Genomic DNA, 19,455 nt, shown 5'->3' with positions numbered 1-19,455 from the left:
GCCTCGTCCTCCAGCTCTGACTGGAGCTTGGAACCACACGGGGATCTGCTGCTGCCGTGGACCCATGAGCATGGCCTCAGGGGCAGAACCCCCCTCCCACGGCTGTTTATTAGCTTCATGGAGGGGGGGTGAGAGGATGAGAGGGAGGTGCTGCGGGTTCCTCCTCGTTTTTATGAGCGTTTGTCAGAAACTGACCTGCGTTTGGTTCTCGGGTGAAGCAAGCGCATCAGTAAATACGTGGACTCGTCCGTCCTCTGAAGCGGTTCCTGAACCATCTTCTGATGAACACGTGTGATCAGTCGGGACGCCGTCGGCGCCACCAGACGCCTCCTGTGGTCGGAGCAGCGGGTGGAGCCCTGAACCTGCCGGCCCTCGCAGGGCCAAGCGTTCTGGCTCTGTTTCCCACGCTGCCCTCTGTCGCCTCTTATCTCCTGCGATGGGAAGTAGAAATTCCCAGGTGGAGGCTCCTTTCCCACAGAGGAGCTGGGGGGCGTCGGTTAAAGTCCGCAGTGGCGTTTGTCCCTCCCCAGCCTCGTTGCAGGGTTCTCACGTGTTCCTGAAGGAGGCCTGAAGGCAGAAAAACACCTGCTCAGGAGCCGGACACGTGACCTGAAGCATCGCTCCCACTGGTGGGCCCTCACCTGACGGGAAAACGTCCCCCCCCCCCTGTAATCTGTCAATGAGCTCCACCAAAACATTTTCTGCTTTTACAGCAGCGGCTGCAGGATTTTCAGATTAAATGTCGTCTCATGCAAATCTCTTCCCAGAACAGAGAAATGTAAAACCCTTTGTCGGGTTAATATTCCCAGAACCAGAAGTGGGGGCAGGATGATAAGACCCCCCCCCAGCAGGAAGGCTGCAGGGTTTGCATGGGAGGGATTTGTCAGTGCAGGAATATCTGCACATGAGCCCCCAGACTTACATTTTCTGCAACTTAGTGCAGCAGCGTGTGAACGTCAACAACAGGATGAACTGATCTGATCCAGTAGATCCAGACCATTTAGTGGATCCACTAAATGATCTGATCCAGAACAGATCCACAACATTTAGTGGATACTGATCTGATCCAGAACAGATCCAGAAGATTTAGTGGATCCACTAAATGATCTGATCCAGAAGAGATCCAGACCATTTAGTGGATCCTGAACTGATCTGATCCAGAACAGATCCAGATCATTTAGTGGATCCTGACCTGATCTGATCCAGCAGATCCAGATCATTTAGTGGATCCTAAACTGATCTGATCCAGAACAGATCCAGATCATTTAGTGGATCCTGACCTGATCTGATCCAGAACAGATCCAGATCATTTAGTGGATCCTGAACTGATCTGATCCAGAACAGATCCAGATCATTTAGTGTATCCTGATCTGATCCAGAACAGATCCAGATCATTTAGTGGATCCTGAACTGATCTGATCCAGAACAGATCCAGATCATTTAGTGGATCCTGAACTGATCTGATCCAGAACAGATCCAGATCATTTAGTGGATCCTGACCTGATCTGATCCAGAACAGATCCAGATCATTTAGTGTATCCTGACCTGATCTGATCCAGAACAGATCCAGATCATTTAGTGGATCCTGAACTGATCTGATCCAGAACAGATCCAGACCATTTAGTAGATCCACTAAATGATCTGATCCAGAACAGATCCAGACCATTTAGTGGATCCTGAACTGATCTGATCCAGAACAGATCCAGATCATTTAGTGGATCCTGAACTGATCTGATCCAGAACAGATCCAGATCATTTAGTGGATCCTGACCTGTGCCAGAGCTTAAAGTGGGATTCATTTACACTTTCAGCACAGGAGGGGGTTGAATGCCCCACGATGCTTCAGTCAGAGCTCTGGTTGAGGGTTCGATTCCCGTCCTCTTTCCTTTTTAAACCAAGAGTTGAAAAAGTCAGAGAAACTTTAACGTCGGTAGAAAATAAGTCCTCAAACTTCTTTCAGGTGGACGGTTTTCTTAGAAGTCCACTGTCCTTCCAGGAACTGCTGCCGTGTGGATGATGGACGGGGGCAGGAGGGGGCGACACCATCAGGCTAAAAGCGTCTCTTTATTTGTGAATGAGACGGTCTTTAAATGACAACACAATGAGCTAAAATCAAACATTGACGCATTCCAGGAACGCTATCGCACAGCGCCGCAGCATAAACGGCGCTCAGATTGGATTTACTGCCTTATTTTGCAGCATTTGTGGGGGCGTGAAGCCTTTTTATGGCTCTGAACCAGAGAGGTTGACACACTGCTGCTTTCCTCGAAGGCTCGCCGGTTTCTAGGTTACTGCCGTCCGTTTCCAGGTTTATACGGCGTGGAGACGACACGGCTGTAATCATTAACAGGGGGCCGTGCATCGCAGAAATCCTCCTGCAGAGAAGGGGGCGGAGCTCTGCAGGTTTATCTCCAGCTTTGTTCGTGGTCAGATTTACAAACGGCGAGGAAAAAGCCGGGATTGGTTTTGTGTGCGCCGAGCGTTTCCTGTTTGCTTCAAGGTTACTTCCTGCTGCTGCCGGCCAATCAGCACGCCTGAAGCAGACAGGAGCAAAGTGTTTTTTGGAGAGGTTTCCCTGGAAGAGATGCCCCCGCCGCCACCCGTCCCACGATGTCCCGCCCCTCCTTTATAGAGCGGCGGGCTAGAGTGAGTTAGAGTGAGATTGTTTTAGGCGTCTGTGAAAGACCGGATCACCTGCAGGGATCTGGGGATCAGAGCCGGATCTGGAAGGAAAGTCCAGACTTTTCCAGACCAGAACGCGACCTTTCAGCATAAAAGCTTCTCTGGTATTATTGTGAAGTCCTGGGGGGAGCATGGCGACTTCCTATTTCACCTTCCTCACCTGTGGATCAGGTACTTTGAATCTGACCTATTTTTGTAATATTCAATGATATTTAATTGAATATTTGTTTAACTCTGCTCTTTTATTTTGTTGATTTAACTCTTTAGCTTCTTTTTCCTTGTTTACTTTTGTTGGGTTTTACTCCTGGGGGGCGCGTATCACAGCACTGTTTAGGTGAGCTGCAGGTGGATTTGCCTTTTATTACACCTGTCAGGTAGTGGGGGCGGAGCCTCCTGCTCTTGTTTTGCTTTAAGACACGGAAAGGGAACTCTTCCTTCATGTGTGTTTCTGCCCCCCCCTCAGTGATCTTTTTTCAGTCTGCCGTCGGTTCTGCCTAAACCCCCCGGGGGTGAAAGGGTTAAAAGCTTTCACTACAATACAGAGAGCCGGATTATCCGGAGCTATTTTTAGACGGCAGATATGTGCACGTGCACGTGCACATGTGGGGCACAAACGGTCATTATTATGGTCTGTTCTCCTCACGGCTTGATGCTGTTCACATCCAGGGGGGGGGGACGGCGGCGGCGTGCGTGACAGCGGCGTGTCGGTGATTCCGTGTCACTTTGATGCTCTCCTGCAACCCGCTGGTTGGAATTGGGGGCATGATTGCCCCCCCCCCATGCTGAACATTTTCTTCAGGGAACAAATCCGGGGGGCGGGGGGGGGGGCCTTGTTCAACCACTGGCCCTCCCGCCACACACAAGCGCCACTTTGTGTGCAAATGACGCTCAGCCGCTGCCGGCCCGGAGCCCCTCCCCCTCCAGACCCCTCCCCCGGGCCCCCTTGGGGTGGGTGTCCCGCTCCCGGCTTCTAATTGGTGTCCGGACAAAGACGGCGGCGAGCGAACATGAGCTGATGGAAGCGGCGGGGCGCGCCCTTTGTTCCCGCCTCTTTTGTCTGGTCCCGGTCCAGAAACGGGACGCGCCGTGTTCTGCCAACAAGCTGTCTGCAGCAATTATGCTTTACACTGCTGCCCCCCCCAGCCCGGACCCGCCGCCTTTTGACACGGGGGGGGCCCTGGAGCTGCAGCGGGGAGGACCGCGGTTACCCCAGCAGTTCACGGAGAACCGCTCCTGCCGGAACGTGGAGGAGAAGGAGCGTGCGGCGGCGGCGCGGCGGGGGCCGTGTGTGCGGCGCCCGCATCAACTGGGGGGTGTTTGTTGTTACAAGGCAGCCATGCGGCTACGCGGTGGACACTCATTAAAAAGCGTTTCATCCAAAAGTGTTCAACCACGTGACTGCAGCGCAGAGCAGAGCGCCTCCTCTGGAAGGAGGAGGAGCCTGTGGGAGGAGGAGGAGCCCCCCCCCCCCCCCCTTCAGAGGCAGACCTGTCAGCGTCTGACAAAGCTGGACTAGAAAGTCTTCTCTCTGAGTGAGACTCTGCAAACGTGTTCAGAAATCCTCCGTTCAGCGTCAGAGTGGCGTTGGATTCATCAACCACAGCTGCACCTTCAGCTGGAGGTTGGCGTTTGTCTTCCTGTACGGCAAGCCGGCTGGGTCAGAAAACTCCAGGGAAAACCCCGTCAGCAGCGCCATAAAGCCTCCAAAACGCAGTTTATGTGGGTCTTTGGACACATGAGGGGGGGGCGTAGAGAGCTGTTCCTGTTTCCCTACTAGAACACGCATGACCAGCAGGTTCTAGGGTTCAAAAAGAAACTTTGTAAGGCTTCAAACGTCGTTCGTTTGAAGGCTTACAAACTTTAAAAATTGATTTTACCCAACTAGAACAGACATAAAAATGCAGCATTCTGGTGGGAAAAGAACGTTTTTGAACGCCGCATGTTTAAAAAGTCGCATGTGATGTGAAAAAAAAACATGTTTTTTCCTCCTAGAGCCGTTTTAACGGATGTTTTTGAAGTGACACGTCTTTGGACTCACTAGGCAGCTACAAAAAAACGTTTTTCTCTGCCAGGCTGCACGTAAAGAGCGGCGTTCTGGTGTTTTATGGCGGTTTCTGCTTGCCGTACGCCGCTCTGTTGGTGTATCCCTCATTTAAAATCCAAACTCGTCCTCTATGTTTGAATCCAGCGTCAGGGGGCACCCCTTCTCTGCCATCGGCCCCCGTGACGTCAACCGCTGCCCTCGGGAAGCCAATTTGTGCCCCCAGAGGAAGAAGGCTCTTGGGGGGGGGCGTGTTTGATTAATGGTTCCTGTCGGGTTCACCTTGATGGCCGGATGAGGCCGGAGCTCCTTCCTGTCTGGCACGCGGCGGGAACGCCTCAGAGGACACGCCCACATCTCACTTCTGTGGAGGACAAAGCCTGGACTGTCACTGAGGGGGGGGGGGCATGGTGGAAAGGAGACCCTCTCCTCCTCACTCGCATGTTTTCAACAGAAGTAGCTAGAAATGACTCGGGGGGGGGGGGGGGGGGGGGAGGATCTATTTATAGCCTGGCATCTCCCAAGGATCCAAAGGATGGGGGGAGCTGGAGTCAGAGGGGGGGGGGCTGCTTGGTAACTAGGCTACATCCAAGATTGATGCGTCGTTATTGGTGCAGGACGGAGTCTGAGGCTGCTGCTGTGTGGGTGTGTTTGTGTTTGTCTGTGTGTGTGTGTGTGTTTGTGTCAGTGTGGGTGTGTGTGTGTGAACACACCTTTGCCCCCCCCACACACACACGTGAGTGTCAGGTGTCCACGTGTGGTTTTGGGACAGAAAGCTGATCCACTTTGCCTAAGTGGCCGCAGACAAAGACCCCCGCCGCTCTAATTCCCGCCGCTGAAGCTGAAGGCGTGAAGCTGCCGCCGCCAATTTGCGCCAAAAGTGGCGTTGAATTACCTGCAGGCCACAGGTGTCATGGCAGACACGCGCGCCTCATTTCAATTGCAAACTTTCACCGCGTGTCGTTTTGAATAGACCGGAGATGGGGGGGGGGGGTCACCCTCCCGCGGTTCTAACGAACTCTGCTGGGGTGGGGGAGGGGTGGGGGGATCCTCACCCAAAAAACATTTTGCAGGGATTCATGGACGCCGCCATCCGACTGAGGAGGAGGAGGAGGTGTGAGACGAAGACACAACCATCTGTGTGTGTGTGTGTGTGTGTGTGTGTGTGTGGATGTTTCCATGTGTGTGCGTGAGTGTGTGTGGGTGTGTGTGTGTATGTGTGTGTGTGTGGGTGTGTGTGTGTGTGTGTGTTCAGAGCTCCAGAAATAGATCAGGCTGTTTTTTCCTCGCTTTTATTTCTTCAAAGGGATTTCACGGCGGGGGGGGGGCGCGGCCCGCCGCTCAGCAGCGCCGCCGCTGCTTGAATACTTATGAATCAGGTGGCTGGGATCACCAAACAGAAATGCTTGGAGGAGCGGCGCTCCTGTTTTCGTGCCCCCCCTCATGCATCTTCCTCCTCCTCCTCCACCCCCCCCCCCCCCTCCTCCTCTTTTTATAGCCACGTCTTCCCGCGGCTCGCAGCTACAAAAGCCTTTTCATGTTGCCACTATAATTACAGCCTACACACACACACACACACACACATCGTTGTGTGTGTTGGTACGTGCGCGCTCACTGCATGTGCTGACACACAAACGGCTGAGCTATTTTTACCTCCTCCTCCTCCTCCTCCCCCCTCCCTCCTCTCCATCTCCTGCTCCGCTGTTCTAGCCACACTGGCTATGCTGAGCCCCCCCCAGCATCCTCCTCCGTCCTCACGTGCTGTGACCCCCCCACCCCCCCTCACAGAAGCCCGTCCCCATGTTGCGGACCATATTTGAAGCAGAATGTTCTCTTCCTCCGACAGAGGGAATTCTGGGAAAGGAGCCGCCGCTGGAGGTGCTGAAGACGTCTGCGCTCAACCACATCCCAACAGGTAGGTCGCTCCTCCGTGCCGCACGCGTGCAGACGTGGTGTCCGTGCTGACTGCATGCCGGGAGACGCCGCTCCTCCTCTTTAGCTCCTCCTCTTTAGCTCCTCCTCTGGAGCTCCTCCAGGCTGGAGAAGGAGCTCGGCGGCTCCTCCTGAGCTCCGTCTCCGGCCGTCATGAGGGTCAGCGCTCCTCTCTGAGCGCCGCAACTTCTGCAAGTTCAGCCTCCGACCGGCTGTGGGGGGGTTGCCGGTACTCCTGGGGGAGGAAAAGGCTCTGAATCGCTGGTTTGTGCTTTAATGGACTCCAGTGAAAGTGATGATTAATCAGAGGAGTGAGGAAAATGAAAAGGCAGCAGCAGGAGGAGGAGAGCAGAAAGGGGCTCGGATGGAGGTGAGGTAATCTGAAGGAGGAAGGACAGTGAGGTCATGTGACATGTGAGTCCAGGAGGAGCAGCTCTGAGAAGTTGGGGTTCTGCTTGTGTCGTCTTCGCGCCTCCGGCTCGGATGATGGAGGTTCCTCCCCAGAGCGCCTCCATCTGATCTCCTGAAGATCTGTTGTCTCGGATACGGAGCTCCTCCTCCGGATCCTCCTCCTCCAGATCCTGCACCGGGGGGAGTGGATGCAGAAGCCGCTCTGGTCTGGAGCAGCTGAAGGAGGAGCCCGCTCCTCCACAGACGTTGTTACCTCCTCATGTCAAACCAGAGCTTCTCCTCCTGGTTTATGCCGTTTCTATCAGGAGTTACCAGGAGCTGGGGCTCACTCCACGGCCTGCACCTCCAATAAGACCCCCCCTCCTCCTCCTCTCTGCATTGTCTGGTATAAATAGATCTGCAATTGGAGCCAGAGGAGTTGTAAACAGATTGTGGGGGGAGCAGAGCCTGAGGAAAAGGGCAAGCTGAAGGAGTGAAAGGAGGAGGAGGAGGAGGAGGTGACGAGGCTTCCGCATGGATCCTCTCAGAGATCAGCGTTTCATCTGCAGAGGTCAGGTCCTCCTGTCTGGATGTAGGGGGCGTGGCCTCACAGCGATGACATCACACCTGTCCTGCAGGGAACAGCAGGTGCAGGTCTGAATCCCCGTTTTCTCTTTGGAAGTTGCAGACGGGTCGGCGCCAGAGGCGTCTTAACGTAAATGTTCTGAGGATGGAGGACAGAAGGAACATTTACTGACTATTGTTTATTCTAATGGTTGTGAATCCGGGGAAGACAGAAAACAAAAGCTGTTTGGAAAATATCGTATTTGGTACGTAGAAAACACGCTGGGCGGGGCCACAAGCTACCGCTAACGTCAGGTTGGGGTTGAGAGGGGCTGTAAGCTAGCAGGAGAGAGAGTAAACAGACGGATGATGAGTTCTGCTCTGCAGAAATGATGTCGCAGAAAACGGCAAGAATTATCGTTATGAAAAAACCACGGGAACGTAGATCCACAGATGATCAGAGAGTGACCTGAAACGCTTGAAACAACGTCACGCCGCGGTTGCTTCGGGTCAGGTTGCGCAGGAGCCCGTCTGCGGGGTCCGTCTGCATTGGCCTGTCTGCAGGGGCCCGTCTGCAGGAGTCTGTTTGCATTGGGCCGTCTGCAGGGGCCCGTCTGCAGGAGTCTGTCTGCATTGGGCCGTCTGCATTGGCCCGTCTGCAGGGGCCCGTCTGCAGGGGCCCGTCTGCATTGGCCCATCTGCAGGAGTCTGTCTGCATTGGCCCGTCTGCAGGAGTCTGTCTGAAGGGTCCCGTCTGCAGGAGCCCGCCTCTATTGGCCTGTCTGCAGGAGTCTGTCTGCATTGGCCCGTCTGCAGGAGTCTGTCTGCAGGAGCCTGTCTGCAGGAGCCCTCCTCTATTGGGCCGTCTGCAGGGGCCCGTCTGCAGGAGTCTGTCTGCATTGGCCCGTCTGCAGGAGTCTGTCTGCATTGGCCCGTCTGCAGGAGTCTGTCTGCATTGGCCCGTCTGCAGGAGTCTGTCTGAAGGGTCCAGTCTGCAGGAGCCCGCCTCTATTGGCCCGTCTGCAGGAGTCTGTCTGCATTGGCCCGTCTGCAGGAGTCTGTCTGCAGGAGCCTGTCTGCAGGAGCCCTCCTCTATTGGCCCGTCTGCAGGACCCCGTCTGCAGGAGCCCTCCTCTATTGGCCCGTCTGCATTGGCCCGTCTGCAGGAGTCTGTCTGCATTGGCCCATCTGCAGGAGCCCGTCTGCAGGAGCCCGTCTGCAGGAGCCCGTCTGCAGGGACAGAGACTCCGCTTCACCTGAAGCTAGTTTGCGGCCACATTTGTTTGGAAAATGCAGGCAAATTCTGAGGGTGCAGGAACTCAAGCGTGTGGGATCAGACTGAGGCGGGAAGAGGAGAGATGGTTATTAAAAGCAAAGGGGGGCGTGCAAGTAAGGGGGGGGGAGGAGGAGGCGCACATCAGGGTTTTCCTTGGCCTCGGAAACAGGTTGGAGCGCAGAGAGGAGTGAGAGGGAGCGACGGATTCCTGGAAGAAGCTGCAGAACAAACAGACTGTGATGTCAGCAGAGGGGGAGGAGCCAATAGGGTGACTCCCATCTGGTTAAAACGGGGAGCAGAGGGGCCAGAGGGACAGAGACCGGGAGCGAGAGGAGACGAGGAGGAGCAGGAGTGTGCTGGCTGGAGTCTGAGGGAGAAAGAGGAGGTGCATGAAGGAAGGAGGCCTGTGACAGAGATGTGAGGTTTGTGCGCCTCCTCCCTTTGTGCAGGGGGAGGTGTGTGAGGTTTTTCTGTTTACTGCAATGAACGTTTCCTTGAATCGGTCGTCGTCTTTCTAAAATTAGGAGGAGGTCTGATGAACAGACGGAGGGCAACTTCAACTAAAAAAATGCTAAGTCGCAAAAAAAAGAGCAAAAAAAAAAAATAGAACAGATGAAAATCAGCTAAATTACCCAAAAGACAAACGTTAATTTAGTTCAGGAACTTATTAGCTTAAGTGGTGTAAAAACGTAAAATTCTGAATTAGATTAAACAACAAAAATGTTCAAATATCTAAACAAGTTGCTGATCAAAGTAAATAAAAGGTTAAAAAGCCTCATTAAGGCCACATGTGGAACAAAGTGAAGATTGTGGAATAAAAGTCACGTAAAAGTGATGATCTTCATGAGTTAAAGTAAAGTTTGATGTTTCTGCATGAGTGTCCTCACTAAATACAAACCATGAGACTGAACTGACCTAATAATCATAAATAATTCCACCAAATCCTCCAATAACAGAACACAGAACCCTTTGAACTGACTGCTGATGTGAAAATGAGGTTAGAAACAGAAACCAAAGCAAAGCAACACAAAGAAATCAGGACATGTTGGTACGTTCCACTCAGCTCAACCAGAGTCGACAGAGACGTCAGAAGTGTTACGGCGAGCTCCTCACAGTCCGTGGAACGGCGGGGAATCTGCGTTTCAGGCGTCTGCCTTCTAGACTCTCTGGGTCACGTTTTACGCTCAGCGTACAAATCCTGCAGCCATCGAACGCGCGTCAGAAGTTCAACCGTTCAAACTCTGACCAATCGTGGACTCAGATGTGGTAGTGACGTGTGGATGGCGTCCCTTTAAGTGACTGGCGTATCAATAGTTGGTGGCGTTCTTGGATGCCGAGTCGTCTGTTTGAATAGAGCAGCGAGAGAGCGAGATCCACTCTTCCAGCCGTACGTGCACGCTCGTGTAGCGTCCAGCGTGAACGCCGTGTACTGAAAGCGTGTTCAGGAGCTCCTCCTTCTGCCATAGTCCCAACTGTCCTGGGGGGGGAGGGGGGCGTCTGCAGGTAGAACACGGTCATACCAGGGGTCAGTTCCATTTTCATGACGTCACATGAGGAGGCCATACGAGCCACAGCGGTGCTCCCGTAACCATGGAGACGCCACCAGGTCCAAGGCTGCCCTCTTTGCTTTTTGATTCATTTATAATTTTTTAAAATGTATTTTCTGTCTGCGTCCCAAAACGAACAAACTAAAAACCAGATTTGTGGCTTTAACTTTTGAAAAGCCCTGAAGAAAATGGTTTTGGGCTTCCCCAGAGTTTAGAGGCAGCCGCTCCACCGCAGACCCGGACAACCTGAAAACCCACATCCCCCCTTACGGGTCAACCCCCCCAGGCTTCAAAGACCCTGCAGAAACGGCCCACATTTGGTGTTCAGCATGAAAAACGGCCACATCACAGCATCTTAGCGCTGATCGACTCTTTGGACTCAGACCTCAGACATCAGGATGTGACTGTGAGAAGACGACAGGAACAGAAGCAACATTAGAGTCAAAGTGAGGAATTTAAACGTTTCTATGACGACCAGAAAAGCAGGAAATCCGCTTCCTGTTGGGAAACATGTAAAGTTTAGGTTCCCTTCGATCCAGATGAGCTCATAGAAACGTCAAAACCCGCCGTCCTCCAGTCGTAGGGAGGTGGGACCCCCCCCTCCCACATGTGTTGCTGCTGGTCTCCCATGGCACCGACAGCCACGTGGGGGGGGGGGCTGCCCGCTGATCCGCAGAGGAAGTTGGGTTTGTGAGTGTTTAGGCGCCATACGGTCTTGACAGTAAGTGAAGCTATCTGGACGCACAATTACCGTTAGCTGCTGCTGACGGCGGCGTGCGGCCCAGGAGCCCCTCCCCCGTCCATTAGGACGCTCCTCTGCAGACGCTTTATGGCTCCATCGCCGTTTTCCTGCAAAGCATCTTCACGGCAAAAAAAAAAAAGTGCAAAGTCGCAACCACTTATGTGTGGGGGGGCTGATGCCTGCAGAGGGAGGGGCAACCAGGAGGAGGCTCTAGAGCCTCAGAGGGTTCGAGTCCTGCTTCCTGTTGTAAACATGGAGGTCAGAAACAACAACGGCTGTTCAGTGGCGATGCTGCAGACGCCTTTACTTTGGAAGACAGAGGGACACGTTTCTTTACCGTTTCAGAACCTTTGGATTTTGGCTACAAGCTTCATGAGAAGGCGGATGGCAGAGGGACCATGATGTCTGTGACGACGGAGTTCATGCAGTAAAAACACCGATTATTAGACAAACACCAGCAGGAGAGAGACCCACATGTGTTCTGGAGGGAGTGAAGGATCAGATTACATCTCTGTTCCATTGTTCAGGTTAATGCTGATGGACATTTGAATATTTGTAAAGAATAAACAGTGTTTTGGTTTGTTGTCCATTAGAATCTTGAGGAAACGTTTAGGTTTATTCTTTTGCTGAACGTCTACTTCTCTCTTTTTACTCTTTTTGTTGTAGATGTTGATCCGTTCTTGATTCTTTTCATAAATCCAGGCATTTGCCGTCTCTTCATCTCTGTTTCTGCATCTTTTTTCCACATAATCATGATTTTTTTCCATCTTTGGTGAGTTTTATTTCACATGAATGAAGCAGCAGAGGCTGCATGAACGCTGAGTGCTCCTCATCCTCTGCTCTTCCTCCCTGCAGTGGACATCAGCTCGGCGCTGCCGCTGCGTCTGCCTCCGGCCGCCATCCCCATGGACCTGCGCGTGGACCACCAGGCGTCCCCCCCTGGCCAGCAGTCGCCCGGGCCGCTGGGGGGGACGGGGGGCCAGCAGGGCGCGGTGGCGGCCTCCATGCGCGAGCAGCAGCTGCAGCAGGAGCTGCTGACGCTGAAGCAGAAGCAGCAGATCCAGCGGCAGATCCTCATCGCCGAGTTCCAGCGGCAGCACGAGCAGCTGTCCCGCCAGCACGAGGCGCAGCTTCAGGAGCACATCAAGGTGAGACCGTCCTCCCCGGGACAGAACCGCAGCTGCAGGCGGTGGGCCCAACCAGAACGCCATGAAGCTCGGCGACTGAGAGCGGCGGCATCAACGCCACTCAGAGAGCAGCTGCAGAGGAAGAAGCGCTTTAGCTTCACGTTCCTCAGAGCAGAACATCGACCCGATTGGGTCGTTCTGAAGCCTGACATTAGCCATCCCACGGCACAGGCATCCCATAATGTCTGGGAGGCCAGTCTTCCAAGGATGTTTTGTGCAGGAATTGAACAGGAGCCGCAGCTCCGGTTGGAATCCCGTATGATAGTGACGGAGATGATCTCGTCCACGCCTCTGGGAGCAGATAGGATAAAAACACTCTGTTAGAACTGCCGCCGCCTGGCGAGCACGTAGAAACGGGGGGAAGTCAGCGGGCTGCAGCACTTCTCCTGGTACCTGGGTCGGGTCTGGCTCCTCCCATTCTCGTGGCCCCGCCCACCTTACCCTCAGTTGTCAGTCTTTTTTTTTAAATAAAATGTTAACGTTTTACTTTAAAACGGACAAAACTCCAGAGAAAAGGTTTGTCTGTAGGTTGTTGGTTTGTCTGTAGGTTGTTGGTTTGTCTGTAGGTTGTTGGTTTGTCTGTAGGTTGTTGGTTTGTCTGTAGGTTGTTGGTTTGTCTGTAGGTTGTTGGTTTGTCTGTAGGTTGTTTGGTTTTGTCTGTAGGTTGTTGGTTTGTCTGTAGGTTGTTGGTTTTTCTGTAGGTTGTTGGTTTGTCTGTAGGTTGTTGGTTTGTCTGTAGGTTGTTGGTTTGTCTGTAGGTTGTAAGTTTGTCTGTAGGTTGTTGGTTTGTCTGTAGGTTGTTGGTTTGTCTGTAGGTTGTTGGTTTGTCTGTAGGTTGTTGGTTTGTCTGTAGGTTGTTGGTTTGTCTTTAGGTTGTTGGTTTTTCTGTAGGTTGTTGGTTTGTCTGTAGGTTGTTGGTTTGTCTGTAGGTTGTTGGTTTGTCTGTAGGTTGTTGGTTTGTCTGTAGGTTGTTGGTTTGTCTGTAGGTTGTTGGTTTGTCTGTAGGTTGTTTGTTTGTCTGTAGGTTGTTGGTTTGTCTGTAAGTTGTTGGTTTGTCTGTAGGTTGTTGGTTTGTCTGTAGGTTGTTGGTTTGTCTGTAGGTTGTTGGTTTGTCTTTAGGTTGTTGGTTTGTCTGTAGGTTGTTGGTTTGTCTGTAGGTTGTTGGTTTTTCTGTAGGTTGTTGGTTTGTCTGTAGGTTGTTGGTTTGTCTGTAGGTTGTTGGTTTGTCTGTAGGTTGTTGGTTTGTCTGTAGGTTGTTGGTTTGTCTGTAGGTTGTTGGTTTGTCTGTAGGTTGTTGGTTTTTCTGAAGGTTGTTGGTTTGTCTGTAGGTTGTTGGTTTTTCTGAAGGTTGTTGGTTTGTCTGTAGGTTGTTGGTTTGTCTGTAGGTTGTTGGTTTGTCTGTAAGTTGTTGGTTTGTCTGTAGGTTGTTGGTTTTTCTGTAGGTTGTTGGTTTGTCTGTAGGTTGTTGGTTTGTCTGTAGGTTGTTGGTTTGTCTGTAGGTTGTTGGTTTGTCTGTAGGTTGTTGGTTTTTCTGTAGGTTGTTGGTTTGTCTGTAGGTTGTTGGTTTGTCTGTAGGTTGTTGGTTTGTCTGTAGGTTGTTGGTTTGTCTGTAGGTTGTTGGTTTTTCTGTAGGTTGTTGGTTTGTCTGTAGGTTGTTGGTTTGTCTGTAGGTTGTTGGTTTGTCTGTAGGTTGTTTGTTTTTTCTGAAGGTTGTTGGTTTGTCTGTAGGTTGTTGGTTTTTCTGTAGGTTGTTGGTTTGTCTGTAGGTTGTTGGTTTTTCTGAAGGTTGTTGGTTTGTCTGTAGGTTGTTGGTTTGTCTGTAGGTTGTTGGTTTGTCTGTAGGTTGTTGGTTTGTCTGTAGGTTGTTTGTTTGTCTGTAGGTTGTTGGTTTGTCTGTAGGTTGTTGGTTTTTCTGTAGGTTGTTGGTTTGTCTGTAGGTTGTTGGTTTTTCTGAAGGTTGTTGGTTTGTCTGTAGGTTGTTGGTTTGTCTGTAGGTTGTTATTTGAGCTCCGCTTTAGATCTTTTTTTTACCTGAGAGACTCCGGAAGAGGTTTAAGCCTCCACCTCCTCTGCACCTCCTCTGATCCTCCTCTGCACCTCCTCTGATCCTCCTCTGCACCTCCTCTGATCCTCCTCTGCACCTCCTCTGCACCTCCTCTGATCCTCCTCTGCACCTCTTATGATCCTCCTCTGCACCTCCTCTGATCCTCCTCTGATCTTCCTCTGCACCTCCTCTGATCCTCCTCTGATCTTCCTCTGCACCTCCTATGATCCTCCTCTGCACCTCCTCTGCACCTCCTCTGATCCTCCTCTGCACCTCCTCTGCACCTCCTCTGATCCTCCTCTGCACCTCCTCTGATCCTCCTCTGCACCTCCTATGATCCTCCTCTGCACCTCCTCTGATCCTCCCTGGCCTCCTCTTGCAGCAGCAGCAGGAGCTCCTGGCTCTGAAGCACCAGCAGGAGCTGCTGGAGCACCAGAGGAAGATGGAGAACCACCGTCTGGAGCAGGAGCTGGAGAAGCAGCAGCGGGAGCAGAAGCTGCAGCTGCTGAAGAACAAGGAGAGGGGCCAAGAGAGTGAGTCAGAGCAACCCCCCCCCCCCCTTTCCCCAGTAACCCCGCCCCTCTAGTTTGGAGCCGGCGAGCGGCGGTCGGGGTTTCCTCAGGAAGTTCATGAAACTCCCTCACATCTGACAGAAGAAGAAGAACACGAGAAGATGAAAGACGTGTTAGTCTGTCTGTGTGTGTGGGTGGGTGTGTTTTTGTGTGTGTGTGTCTGTCTGTGTGTGTGTGTGTCTCTGTGTGTGTTTGTGTGTGTGTGCTGTCAGTTTGTGTATGTAAAAGCTGTCTTAATAATTACTATTTTCTATGCATTAACTACATGTTAGTTAACATGTTCATAAAGCCTTAATAATGTCTACAGTAATCAATACTTCTATGTTATTTGGAGCAAATAAGGTTTGTTTACCCTTAATAGAATAGATAATAATTATTTTACTGTAGTTAATATAGAATGAATTGATCATTTATTGTTAAGTTCAAACACTGAATTCTTATGGAAAGTAAAGAATAAAACTATAAGTTAAATGATGCTTAACTATGCAGTTACTAACAGTAACAAAGGGACCCTCATTATAAAGCCTTTCTGTGTTTCCAGAGCAGATTTCTAACAGACTTTATTTAAAATATGAAAAGTAGAATTTAGAAAAAAGAAAAATAACATTTTCCTGTTTTTCAAACCAATCTCCCGTTCCGCCATCAGGCGCCGTGGCGAGCACGGAGGTGAAGATGCGTCTCCAAGAGTTTGTCCTAAACAAGAAGAAGGCCCTGGCCCAAAGGAGCCTGAACCAGGCCGGTGTCCCCAACGACGCCCCCTACTGGTACCGGTGAGGAACTGCACTTTAGAAAACCCTGAAAATATCTGAAACATTTTAAAAATGCATCAAAAAGGTTGAACTCTTTTTAAAATCATTCAAAACGCCTAAAAAACCTGGTTTCAAAGGTTTTAAAATCTTTTTTAAATCACTTTAAAAGAGACAATTCAATTCTATAAAGTCTTTAAAAGTCCTTTCAAAAGCCTAAAAAGCTTTAGACGTGTTTTTAAAGAGCTGCAGTTGAGCGGGAAAAGAAAATTTAAGCAAAGTTTTAAAAAAATTGCCAGTAAATGAACATTTTTGGACAATCTTAAAATTAATGTCTTTTGGAGGCCTAAAACCATTTTTTTAGTTAAACTTCAATTTTTAAAAAGTAGAAATAATACTTTAAAAAAAGCTTAAGATCATTTTGAAAAGCTTTAAAAATGACTTTTTGGAAGCTTTTAGAGAAAACAGCCTAAAACCTTTTTAAAAAAGCAAAACTGAAAAATATTTATAAAACGAAATGTAAAGATAAAAGAACCTTAAAACATTGAAAACAACATTGAAAATATATATTTTTAAATGCAAACCAATATATTTAAAAAGCCTTAAAAGTCTTTGTTTTCAAAGGTAAACCGACGTTTTTATAGCGTGTTGTTCATGGGACGCGTGGCGTCTCTGATGGTCGAACGACATCACCTGGCCTTTGTGGTGGACGCCGCCTCTGTCAGCGGGTTCACGCGTGCACACGGAAAAACAAAGATGGAGGATATTGCAGCGCGATGACAGACTCTGAGGCCTTGAGGCAGCCTCCGTCTGCAGGTGTGCACACCTGTGAGGTGATGATGACTGCGGGCAGATGCTGCAGATGAAGGCAGTGACAGTATTTCACCAACTTCTAGTGTTTTCCTGATATTTCTGTCCACAAGTTACATTTTAAAAGAGTAAAAGAAGCAAAACCTCTAAAGTCTTTGACAGTTTCCTCCAATGAGTTCAGACTTCCCATAATGCTTTGCAGGATTACTTTGTTCTTTTCTTTTCATTTGATCGGAAAAATTTTCCGATCACACGACCTGAAGCTTCTTCCAGCTATCCAGGAGTCCAATAAACGCCACGAGGGGCGGGGCCTCTTATCTGCTCCATTCAGCCTCACGGTTGAGTTTCTGTGTGTCTCCGTGCTCAGATAACGTTATCAGCATCTGATTGGCCTCCAGGAACTGACTAAAAGTGACTACATAGACTTAAAGGAGCGAGGGGGGGGCACCCTGAGCCCCGCCATCTGAAAAACCTTATTGATTTAATGGAAGTTGGTTTGATTCCACAGCGTATAATAATCCTCAGTCCAGAAGAAGCTGGAAGGCTTTTTAATGAAATAAAATGTCGTGGGGGGGGGGCACATACCTTCATACATTCAGATGGCTGCTGGGGGATCAGGTCATCGCTTAGATCATTTTGGTTCAGCAGATCGTTTCTTTCAAAGTCTTTATGGGTTCTGGTTTGAAGAAATGATCCAGAATCTCATTCCTGATCACTAAAATTATCCAGAATCTCAGAAAATGTTTTATTAAATAATGTGATCCAGATCATCTACTCTGCTGCGTCTCCCAGTTCCAGAGAGTTCTTCTAGACTCTTGTAAATAGAAACTCCTCCTATGGTTTCTGGCAGCAGGAGCAGCTCGGCTGGACTCGGTCCTGCGTGTGGTTTTGGTTTCTGGAGATGCTGCGCCTCCTCTCACTGATGCTTCTGACCCACAGAAAAACCCAGCACAGCTCTCTGGACCAGAGCTCCCCGCCACAGACCGGCGTGTCCACCTACAACCACCCCGTGCTGGGCGTCTACAACCCCCGGGACGACTTCCCACTTCGGAAAACGGGTACTTCCACGCGCTCTTATTTTGACGTCCTGCTCTTGTTTTGCTAGCAGACTGACAGTCAGAGGAAATTGAACTCTGCAGACTCCGTTCTGGTTTCATTGAGTCACATGCACATTGGGGGGGTCCTACAGCAAGGGGACATTTTCATTTTTAAACATCTGGAGTTCCTCAGGGCTTTGTTGTCGGCCCCCTGCTTATTTTTTCTTTCCAGTCCTCTCAAACAGTGGGAAAGGAGCATTTAATGCCCCGCCCCCTTGTGGTTTTTATCCACTGATGAACGTTCTTGGTGCAGATTAGAAGAGCGGAGATGATTTATCTCCAGGTTCTTTGGCTTCTTTAGGGTTCACAGAGTGTCGGAGCCTCAGCTGCAGGTTTCCTGGAGGTTTCCTCTTTCCTCTGGGTGTTTTTGTCAGCCGTGTGTGCGGCCGTGTGCGCGCTCGCCGCGTGTGTGTGCGCGCCCGCCGCGTGTGTGTGCGCGCCCGCCGCGTGTGTGTGCGCGCCCGCCGCGTGTGTGTGCGGCGGTCGTCTTACAGTGCAATTATTCACTTAGCGTGCCGGCGGCTCGGCCGGGCCCTGTTGACTCTGAGCCTTTGGGCTGCCGGCCACAGCGGCTGGTGTTCGGTTTAACGGCGGCCCACACAAACACACGACACCTTAGGGGGAAAGAAGGGAGAGGAACGTAAAAAAAGAGGATAAAAACTTCTCCTTTTTTCCAAGTGTTGTAGAGATTGAGGATTAGAGTTCAGGAAATCAGAGCTGGTTAATGGGATTAAACCTAATCAAGCAATGTCACACAATTTACACCCCCCCTCCAAGAAAACCAGACTCTTAGTGGGGATGGTGTCCGCTGGCGGCTGGTTTCTGTGGGGCTGTTGTGCCACCCGGGTGTTTGCCCCCGGCGCTGACGTGCTTTGCGGGTTTACTTATGGTAATGGCAGCTCCGTGGAGTGTAGAGCCTCCTTTATGCAGCGCTCCTGCACCCCCCCCCCCAGAAACCTCCTGCAGTTCCTGCGGCGGCGCATCCGACCCAGCCCCGCCTCTCTTTCCTAAGAACTACAAACAACACAAAGAAAAACCTGCTTTTATTTTGTTTTATTCCACAGAGCAGCTCCTGCTTTTCAGGTGAACAGCTTTTCAAAATAAAGTTCGCTAAGGGACAGGAAGTTTTCCCGATTCCCATCGATTGATTGACTGACAAGTGCATCTCTGATGCGGTTACCACGGCGACCCAAATAGGAATTACACCACGACAGGTGTTTGTTTTGGCAGGAATGCAGGGGGGGGTTGCGTGACATAGGAGGCCTCCGTCAGCTGGAGGTCATTGACCTTCGTCACGCAGGTCAGAGTCTCACAGAAACGGTGGGAAAGCGTGGGGCTCGCCGTCTCGTAAAAGCGGGGCGTCCTTGGCGCAGATTCAACTGCACACAGGCGGATGGGCACGGGGGCGGCGCTTCAAACCCACAGTGGACGCAGAGCAGCAGCCGACTGCAGAGCAGCAGCCGACTGCAGGTCAGCAGCCGACTGCAGGTCTGCAGCCGACTGCAGGTCAGCGGGGATGCAGAGCACTCTGTGGTTCCCTCAATGCAGCGTTTGTGGTTTCATGCTCCCTCAAAGCCTCCATTAAAGTGGAACCACTCATGTCTGCTGACGCCCAGATCCTCAGTTACACAGTTTCACAGCAACAGAAACACGTTTGACCATTTTTACACTCAACCCTCGTGACATGGACGCCACGTTCCTGCGTCTCACAACCAGGAACCAAAGTTTATGACCCCAGAAGAACAGAGCATTTTTGTCTCAGCGATTGATTCTGAGAAAGTTATCTGTCTTGGACGCCGCTCGATCTGGTTCTGGTGGCTGTAAA

The 19,455-nt window shown here is 50.9% G+C and overlaps 1 protein-coding gene and 1 long non-coding RNA gene across 2 annotated transcripts in view; one reads left to right on the top strand and one right to left on the bottom strand.

Moving 5' to 3' along the window:
- Nucleotides 1-2,695: 2,695 nt before the first annotated feature.
- Nucleotides 2,696-19,455, top strand: part of hdac4 (histone deacetylase 4) — a 28,572-nt gene continuing 11,812 nt past the window's right edge. Inside the window, exons 1-6 of the mRNA XM_023949147.1 lie at nucleotides 2,696-2,853; nucleotides 6,570-6,638; nucleotides 12,030-12,322; nucleotides 14,788-14,938; nucleotides 15,624-15,747; nucleotides 17,473-17,591. Of these exons, the coding sequence (XP_023804915.1) occupies nucleotides 2,814-2,853; nucleotides 6,570-6,638; nucleotides 12,030-12,322; nucleotides 14,788-14,938; nucleotides 15,624-15,747; nucleotides 17,473-17,591 (796 nt within the window). The 5' untranslated portion in view covers nucleotides 2,696-2,813. The remainder of the gene's footprint in view (nucleotides 2,854-6,569; nucleotides 6,639-12,029; nucleotides 12,323-14,787; nucleotides 14,939-15,623; nucleotides 15,748-17,472; nucleotides 17,592-19,455) is intronic.
- LOC110016529 lies at nucleotides 15,521-17,412 on the bottom strand. The gene is made up of 2 exons (XR_002291852.2): nucleotides 16,550-17,412; nucleotides 15,521-15,782 (listed from the first exon to the last, which is right to left on the bottom strand). It is a non-coding gene; the product is annotated as an uncharacterized LOC110016529 (long non-coding RNA).

Source organism: Oryzias latipes, chromosome 2, assembly GCF_002234675.1.
Source record: "Oryzias latipes chromosome 2, ASM223467v1".
Classification (NCBI taxonomy): Eukaryota; Metazoa; Chordata; class Actinopteri; order Beloniformes; family Adrianichthyidae; genus Oryzias; species Oryzias latipes.
The sequence above is the reverse complement of the archived record's forward strand: the minus strand, read 5'-3'. Positions and strand labels throughout refer to the sequence as shown.